The sequence below is a fragment of the Myotis davidii genome, unplaced genomic scaffold, assembly GCF_000327345.1.
Source record: "Myotis davidii unplaced genomic scaffold, ASM32734v1 scaffold512, whole genome shotgun sequence".
Taxonomy (NCBI): domain Eukaryota; kingdom Metazoa; phylum Chordata; class Mammalia; order Chiroptera; family Vespertilionidae; genus Myotis; species Myotis davidii.
In genome coordinates this window covers 1,525,496-1,534,860 of record NW_006284323.1, presented here as the reverse complement: position 1 = coordinate 1,534,860, position 9,365 = coordinate 1,525,496, and the positions used below count along the sequence as shown (strand labels likewise).

Sequence of the window (9,365 nt, the reverse complement as noted above, 5' to 3'; positions counted from 1 at the left end):
GTCTGGCTGTGGGGAGGGCCTGGTGGCCTCTTGTCTGCACAAAGGGAGGAAATCGCAGAAGGAGGGGACTGACTTGTAGTGAGAAGGGGGACTGACTTGCACCTGTGATTTCCATCCCCTGTGACCTGAGTGGCGTGCTGCCAGGAGAGCCGAGACGTGCGTCATGGTTCAGAGGGAATGTCTGTGTCTCGTTCATGGCTCTGAGCAGCCACACTGAGACCCAGATGGTGCCGTGGAAGAGCTGATTGGTTGGGTTGGTTTATGTGTCGAGGAGTGACGGCCAAGTTGTAGGTCTCTTCACACGGTTTCCCCGTGGCCTGAATGTTGGCCCGCCTCCTGCCATCAGGTGCCCACTGTGGGCAAGGTGGGCTGAGGTAGAGGCAGCAGTGAGTGCAGGTAGCAAGGCAAAGCCATGGCAGCTTCTGGAAAAGCACCTGCAGGTCTGGTCAGGAGGCTCGGTGGCTCTGCCATGCTGTGCCCCGTGGTGGCCGTGTCATGGGGGGCAGAGCGAGGGTAAGTGCCGGTTCACAGCCCAGGGCGGACACGCGGTAGCTCTTTGAACTTGGACGAGGCCTTCTCTCTGCCCCTCAGTTGCCTCACCTGTAGACAGAGCAGAATAGCAGTACCTGTGAGATCACTGTGCTCATTATACACGGTCTAGTGCCGCACAGGGAGCCACTGTCCTCATCTTATCAGCGCTGTTTCTAGAAGCCTCCCAGCTGGTTTTCCAGCCTCTTCATTTAGTTCCTTCTCCTCACTGTGTGTTACTTTTTCAAAACAAAGAGATAATATTTTCGCCTAAAGTAGAGATTGGATCAGTGCTCCCCCAAATCCTCCAGCGGCTGCCTGTGCCCACAAAACTCCACTGGGAGCCGTCCGTCCCGCAGTGGGACCCTCCGTCCTTGGGTTCCTCCGGCTCGCTGATGCTGTGGCTGGTGCTGGAGTCCCAGCCACGTGCCCTCTCCTCCAGCACCCCACCCTTGACCTTCTCCTGGTTTACTTGAAGAGCCCGCACCCTCCATGAAACCGGCCGTTCAGCCCAGCTGGAAGCCTTCTCTGGCCTTTGGAATGCGTGGCTTTCTTTCTCGTGGCACTTTCCACGTGGCACTTCGTCCCGAAGCTGCCGCAGTCCTCTCTCTCTCTGGACTCTGTGCTTCGCTGGTGAGAGCCGCCTGCACCATCCCTATTGGCCCATCATACCCACACCCGGGGCCCCTGCTGCTGGCTCTGTCCCTGGTGGACGGGGATTGTAACCGGCCTTTAGTAAGTGGCCTCCATCGTGTGCCCTGGGTGGTCCCTGGGAGCCAGCTTTTTATCTCGTAACCGTCTGAGGCGGGGACATTTTTTATTGACTATTTTTTTCTTTGCCTTATTTAAAAAAAAACAATTCTAACATCGAATTAAGCCAATTTAATTGTTTTGTTTTTTTAAATTTTTTACAGAGAGGAAGGGAGAGGGTTAGAGTTAGAAACATCAATGAGAGAGAAACATCGATCAGCTGCCTCCTGCACACCCCCCACTGGGGATGTGCCCGCAACCCAGGTACATGCCCTTGACCGGAATCGAACCCGGGACCCCCCAGTCCACAAGCCGACACTCCATCCACCGAGCCAAACCGGCTTTGGCAGTTTTTTTTAAATATGTTTTTATTGATTTCAGAGAGGAAGAGAGAGGGAGAAAGAGATAGAAACATCAATGATGAGAGAGAATCATTGATCGGCTGCCTCCTGCACACCCCACACTGGGGACTGAATCCGCAACCTGGGCATGTGCCCTGACTGGGAATCGAACTGTGACCTCCTGGTTCACAGGTCAATGCTCAACCACTGAGCCACACTGGCTGGGCACAAGGACTTATTTTATTCCATGCCTAGGTCATCCCTTCCTTCCAACTTGGAGATCAGACGACTGGAAGATGGAGCCGAAGGCGTGTTTGCTGTAACGCAGCTCGTCAAGCGAACACAGTTCGGTCCCTTTGAGTCGAGGCGAGTCGCCAAGTGGGAGAAGGAATCTGCGTTCCCGCTGAAGGTAAAGGCTGTGCCCGCGGTCCTGGGCAGCCCGTGCTGTGTGACTGTCCTCTGTGCCAGGGGGCAGCATAGCCACCGAGTGCAGTGGCTCACAGATGTCCTAGGAACGTTCTGCATAATTTCCAACAAAAGGCTGCTTCCTGTAATTTTCAGCTCCACAAACACGAGAGAGAGAGAGTGCATTTAAAGTGTCTGCAGGAGGTGCCCCATACGCCACCACTTCGGTTCCGACCCAGGTGGACATTGCAGGCTGCAGGAGGTGACAGTTCTGCCATTGGTTGCAGTGGGGTGTCCGACTAGTTACCGCACACTGTGCAGAGCGCATGTGCTTGCCAAGCTCTTTCTGAAGGAGGTGTCTTGTGGAGGCAGCGAAGAGACACTGGCACTAAGCTTGGCAGCTCTCAAAAGCCCGCCAGACTAGGACAGGACAGCTTTTATGTGAAAGCGAGAAAACAAAATGGAAGGAGCAGGAAGGGCTTAGCCACGGAGAGTAAGACCTGTGGGAGCTCCAGGCGGCCAGGCCCGCGTGCTGTCCATGGCTCTGTCCCTGGGCCCCAATGGCCACAGCCCCCAGCGAGCCTGTGAACGAGACGGGAGGAGCAGGGAGCTGGGGCAGCATTACCCACAGGGGGGACTTTCCTCAGGGACCCTGAGCAGAGATCCACGCTTAGGGCCAGAGATGAATAGATAACCTCGGGTTTGGGGCTTGGAAGATGGAACTTACCAGGCAGATTTCAGCACAACAGGGAAAGGAAAGGAACTTGGTGTTCACAAGGGAAGAGAGAAAGGAGAGAAAGCGAGGCTGTTGGCTGCTATCCTCCAGGGGACCCGGGCCACACGATACACAGCCTCCGCGGGCCATTGGACAAGTCCTTGGTGCCCGTCTTGGTTTCTTTCAGTGACTCACTTCCGAAGGTCTGTGTCTGGCATGAGCTGTTCTCAGTATAGGCTCAGCATTGGCACCTGTGTGCCTGGAGCGCCTTATGCCACCGGAGGGAGGGCGGGGCCCACTGGGAGTGCACTCCACACCAGGCGTGGGTCATTGGGCACCTGGTGGCCCTTCTGCCCTCCCCTCTAGTGTCACAGCCTCCGCGTGTTCCTGAATTGGGCCATTGGACAAGTCCTTGGTGCCCGTCTTGGTTTCTTTCAGTGACTCACTTCCGAAGGTCTGTGCCTGGCATGAGCTGTTCTCAGTATAGGCTCAACATTGGCACCTGTGTGCCTGGAGCACTTTATGCCACTGGAGGGAGGGCAGGGCCCACTGGGAGCGCACTCCACACCAGGCGGGGGTCATTGGGCACCTGGTGGCCCTTCCGCCATCCCATCTAGTGACCGAGGGCTTCATCCTCAGAGGGGCCTCCAGCCCCTACAGGAAGCGCTCAGGAGAGGGGAGAGACCCCTCCTCCAGGGAGGAAGTCACAAGGCATCAGGAAATAGGGGACAAGAACCCTGTACTGTGTGGTTACTTGGAACTTCAGAATATTTAAGTTTCTCCGCCTGCTCCCTGCCTGCCTTTAACCCACAAGGAACAGTGCTGGTTTGCAGCTGAGGGCGCACCCTGTAAAGACCGAGGGACTTGGCTAATGTCACTGAGCACCCTGTGATAGAGCCAGGAGAGCTCACGTGTCCCAATGCCCATCGGACCCAAGTACAACCTAACATCCGATTCCCAACTGGGCCACGTGTGGGACTCAGCTGTCCCAGTGACACCTGCACCAGGTGTAGAATTCAGGCGTCCCAGTTCCCAGCTGAGCCATGCTTAGAACTCAGGTGACTTGACAGCACCTGGACCAGGTGTACAGCTCAGATATCCCAGTGACACCTGGACCATGAGTAGAACCCCAGAATCCCAGTTCCTCACTGGACCGTGGGTAGAACTCAGGTGACCCAGTGACACCTGACCCAGGTGTAGAGCCCAGGTGTGCCAGTTCCCACCTGGGCCAGGAGTAGAGCTCAGGCATTCTAATTCCCAACGAGGTCATATTTAGAACTCAGCTGTCCCGATGATGCCTGGACAAGGGGTTGGGCTCAGACACCTCGATGACATGTGTGCTAGGAGTAGAACCCAGCTGTTCTGATGACACCTGAACAAGGAATAGAACTCAGATGTCCTGATGCCACCGAGACCAAGGGAAGAACTCAGATGTTTTTGCCCACTCCAGGAGTAGGCCTCGAGTAGACCTCAGATGTCCCACTTCCCTGCTCGGTCATGCAGAGACCTCAGGTCTCCTGGGAACTCTTGGCCTAGGAGTACACCTCAGATTTCCCTGTGCCACCTGGGCCATTAACAGGACTACCCAGGAACCCACCTAGACCACAGCTCAAAATCGGGTGTTCCAGTTTCCAGCTGGGCCGTGCATAGAACTCAAGTGTCCCAGTGGCGCCTGGACCAGGTGTGGAGCTCTGGTGTTCCAGTCCCCACCTGGGCCAGGCGTAGAACTTGGTTCTCCCTATGACAACTGGGTCTTTCACTGTGTCTACTGCTGTCTGTTGCCTGTGACCAGCCTGACCTGTATAAGACACTCCTAGCTACTGTAAACCCTAAACAGGACCAGTACAGAGCTTCATGTGTCCTCCACAGTAGAACTGTCGAGACCCGTGGTCGGCAAACTGCGGCTCGCGAGCCACATGCGGCTCTTTGGCCCCTTGAGCGTGGCTCTTCCACAGAATACCGATGCCACAAAGTTTTAATCGCACGGTACGAGTTCCCACCTGGGCCAGGAGTAGAGCTCAGGCATTCTAATTCCCAACGAGGTCATATTTAGAACTCAGCTGTCCCGATGATGCCTGGACAAGGGGTTGGGCTCAGACACCTCGATGACATGTGTGCTAGGAGTAGAACCCAGCTGTTCTGATGACACCTGAACAAGGAATAGAACTCAGATGTCCTGATGCCACCGAGACCAAGGGAAGAACTCAGATGTTTTTGCCCACTCCAGGAGTAGGCCTCGAGTAGACCTCAGATGTCCCACTTCCCTGCTCGGTCATGCAGAGGCCTCAGGTCTCCTGGGAACTCTTGGCCTAGGAGTACACCTCAGGTTTCCTTGTGCCACCTAGGTCACTAATAGGACTACCCAGGAACCCACCTAGACCACAGCTCAAAATCGGGTGTTCCAGTTTCCAGCTGGGCCGTGCATAGAACTCAAGTGTCCCAGTGGCGCCTGGACCAGGTGTGGAGCTCTGGTGTTCCAGTCCCCACCTGGGCCAGGCGTAGAACTTGGCTCTCCGTATGACAACTGGATCTTTCACTATGTCTATACCGGTGCCACGAAGTTTCAATCGCACTGTATTCAAGCGCCCGCACGTGGTATTTTGTGGAAGAGCCACACTCAAGGGGCCAGTTTGCCGACCACTGGGCTAGGGCATGTATTTCTTGTCCCAAACTTAGAGATTCTTCTCAACAAATCAAAAGTCCCATGTTTACCTGGAGCTATTCTCCTTAGGTTGCAGTTTAGCAGCCTTGAATAAACACTCATGCACATCCCAGCCTGACCTGTATAAGACACTCCTAGCTACTGTAAACCCTAAACAGGACCAGTACAGAGCTTCATGTGTCCTCCACAGTAGAACTGTCGAGACCCGTGGTCGGCAAACTGCGGCTCGCGAGCCACATGCGGCTCTTTGGCCCCTTGAGCGTGGCTCTTCCACAGAATACCGATGCCACAAAGTTTTAATCGCACGGTACGTGCGTGCCTGCACGTGGTATTTTGTGGAAGAGCCACGCTCAAGGGGCCAAAGAGCCGCATGTGGCTCGCGAGCCGCAGTTTGCCGACCACGGGTCTAGACTGCTTAGCCCCCTACCCCCCCGCATCCCCCCCACACGCTGACACACAGACTGGTGGGTAACAGGATCCTCCTGGGCCCCTGCGGACGTGCTTCCCGCAGGTGTTCCAGAAGGACGGGCACCCCGTGTGCTTTGACACCTCCAACGAGGACGACTGCAACTGGATGATGCTGGTGCGGCCGGCGGTGGAGCCCGAGCACCAGAACCTGACGGCCTACCAGCACGACAACGACGTGTACTTCACCACCTCGAGGGACATCCCCCCGGGCACCGAGCTGCGCGTGTGGTACGCGGCCTTTTACGCCAAGAAGATGGACAAGCCCATGCTGAAGCAGGCCTGCTCCGGTGTCCACGGTATGTGGGAGCCTCGCCCTGGGGACCGAGGGCCTCTGGGCTGCACACAGGAGCCCGACGTTAGTGAGGAAGTGTGCTGGCGAGCTGCCTGTGCGTGGGGAGAACAAAGCGGGTGGTCTTGACCCCACTTGGCCGGGTCTGTTGTTCTGCTGGTTACATATCCCAGCTGGTAGACAGAGCCCACACCCGAGCCAGACACCTGCTGGTGGGAACTCGTATCTCTTAACTCTGCTGCAGTAAGCCCTTCGCGCTCTCCACTCAGTGTCTCGTCCTCGTCCTCTGAGGTTGCTCATTGTCCCTGGTTTGGGCAGAGGAAACCGACGGGAGGAGGGTGAGGAGCCTGCCCTGTCCTAGCGCAGGAGATGGAGGAATCTGCTCCCGAGTGGGGCTGTCACCTTGCAGCTCCTCCAGAATCGGGGTGTGTGCACACGTGTGTGTGCGCAAAGAAATACCCGTGACAGTCATCCATGTGAGTGGCTCAAACCCAATGTGTCTATTGGAAAAGCAAATCAAAGTGCGTACCTGACAGACCAGGGTCCAGGAAAAATAAATAAATAAAAGTTGAGTGACTAAATAAATAAAATGCTGTCTTCAACTTAAAAAATCTTTCCTGTCTTGGTGGCACGGGTCCTTTCCACAGCCCTGAGAGACCCCGTGACACGGCTGACACTGGGCACTGTTAACCCAAGATCACCGAGCTCTTTCTGCCCTGGTTTCTTGTGCCTGATTCCTTGTGGCTCAGGCCGCTGACGCCGTGTGTGCCTGGGAGCAGCCCGGACGGCACGTCAGCATTTGGGTTGTTAGAGGCTGAGCTTGTCATTTGTGTCCTGGATGATGGCACACCCCTCACGACTTTCAAGGTCAAGCTCAAAGCAGAGCCTGGTGCCACTTATCGGCGTTACAGTTGTCCTGTGTCTTTTTACCTCCTGGAGAGTCTTTCTTTCATCTGGCACTGATTTTGGAGACAATAGATTTTAATGAAATGAAATTAAATTAAAATCTAACCACCCTCAGTCAGGAATACGAGGTGGCTGGTTCCTCCTCGACGCTTCTGAGAATGGGGGGCACTTAATAATTATGTCAGGCCCTGACCAGTTCGTCTCAGTGGATAGAGCATCGGCCTGCAGACTGAAAGGTCCCAGGTTCGATTCCAGTCTAGGGCATGTACCTTAGTTGCAGGCACATCCCCAGTAGGAGGGTGTGCAGGAGGTAACTGATCAATGTTTCCCTCTCATCAATGTTTCTAACTCTCTATCCCTCTTCCTTCCTCTCTGTAAAAAAAAAAAAAATCAATAAAATATATATTTTTAAAAATAATTATGTCAGGACAACCAGCATAAACTGGAAGGCAGGCTCACCCCAAGCAAGGCTTTGAGGTGGGAAAAGAAGTAAGCAACTTAGGTACTCTCAAATTTTAGAAATACTTTTTATGGCTTTCTTTTTTGAGACAAATGGCAAGCAAGTATTTCTGGAAATGCATTGAAAGTTATTGCCTACTCTTACCTATTTGGTTTATTGGATTCTTTATTTCTTTCCCTCCTGAGAGCACTGCCTGTTGAATGTTCATGTAGCCCTGGCAGTGCTGGTGACTCTCCCCTCCTCTGTGTGCCAGGCCGTTGGTAAACTAGTGACCTAGCAGCTGCCCAGGCCCCTGCGCTGCCTCTGCCACCTTTTCCCCGATACCGAATGCACGACACTCTCAACTCTGGGTGATTCAGTTAAGGGCCCAGGAGCTGCTGTGCGAGTGGCCCATGAGTGTCAACACAGGCTGTACAGTGACAGGAGTGGACGTGATGGGGATGGCTCATGGCCCCGGCCCAGCCCTGATGCAGCCAGGCAGGGTTAGAGAAACCAGGCCGGGCCAGACGATCAGGGCCCCAACATTGAGGTCCCACAAGAGCACCCGTAATTTTTTTAAAGGAGCTGCAGTTCCCCTCCTCAGAGCAGGGCCTCCCTCTGTCCTCTGCGAGCCTCGTCATCTTCTCCCTCCTTAGCCCCTGTGCTTCTGCAAGGAAGGACGGAGGCACTGCCTGGACACAGCCGCCTGCCCCGGGGGGCTATTTAAATCCAAATTCAAATGAAATGGATGTAAGACTTCAGTTCCTCTGGGACACTCGCACGCGTGGCCGCTGTCCCGGACAACAGGTCACAGAGTATTTCTATCGCTGCACCCAGTGGTGGACAGCGCTGGGCCGAGGCGGCGGCCACGCCAGGCTCAGGGCACACTGCCTGGCTGTTTTGGGTCCCTTGTTGTGTGAGCCAAGAGAGATTGAGGAATTTGTTTTCTGTAGGATACATTTTTTTTTCTTGAGGTTGTGTGAAGGATGGGCCTGATCCCACTAGGCTGGCTTCTTGGAGGAAGACACGTTTCTGTGACTGGAGACAGACCCTGCACCAGGCGGCTGTGGCTCTCAGAGCGCCGTGTCCTCATGTGTGAAACGAGGACATTCTGAGAACAGAATGGAGCCTGGACCGTTGAAAGTGGTCCGTGAGCGATCGCTGTTGTCAGTGTCACCTGCAGGACAGGTGCATTCTCGGCTGGGCTGGGCCTTCGTGGACAGATGAACTGCCGTGGGTCACCTTGTCTCTCTTTTGAAGCTGCAGGCACCCCGGAAAACAGCACCCCGGTGGAGTCAGAGTCGAGCCAGTGGGTGTGTAAAGTGTGTTCCGCCGCCTTCCTGGAGCTGCAGCTCCTGAATGGTAAGGCGGGGCAAGCGGGGGCAGGCTGTTGAGTCAGAGTTGGAAGCCCTCTGTTGAGGTCACTGTGATTTGGGTTCTCCTGCATACCATCCCTTTTGGACAGCAAAACGCATGGCCATCGGAGGCTCCCTGGCTTCAGTGAGCTGCTCGGCTCTGAAGCCTGTCTCCCAGACCTGCGTGCCTGCGGAACAAGCCCCCTTTTCAGGTGCAGGCACACTCTTGGGCATTAACCCCAGAGAAACAAAACCTTATGGTCCCACAAAAATTCTGTGAGTGTTTATAGCAGTTTTCTTTGTAAAAGCCCCAAACTGGAAACAACCCTAATGTCCATCAACAGGTGAATTGATAGACGGGTTGTAGAAATATCCTTAAAATGGACACTACTGAGCAATATAAGCAAGGAACTATTGCTACACCCAACAAGTTAGACAGATCACAAAGCCATTATGCTGGAAAGAAGCCAGTCTCAGAGATTACAGACAGAGTAATAAAGAGAGAGA

At 54.6% G+C, this 9,365-nt stretch overlaps 1 protein-coding gene across 1 annotated transcript in view; it reads left to right on the top strand.

Moving 5' to 3' along the window:
- The window catches only part of PRDM15 (PR domain 15), a 52,498-nt gene that overhangs the window by 9,983 nt on the left and 33,150 nt on the right, over nucleotides 1-9,365 (top strand). Inside the window, exons 3-5 of the mRNA XM_015568864.1 lie at nucleotides 1,875-2,028; nucleotides 5,913-6,165; nucleotides 8,764-8,865. Of these exons, the coding sequence (XP_015424350.1) occupies nucleotides 1,875-2,028; nucleotides 5,913-6,165; nucleotides 8,764-8,865 (509 nt within the window). The remainder of the gene's footprint in view (nucleotides 1-1,874; nucleotides 2,029-5,912; nucleotides 6,166-8,763; nucleotides 8,866-9,365) is intronic.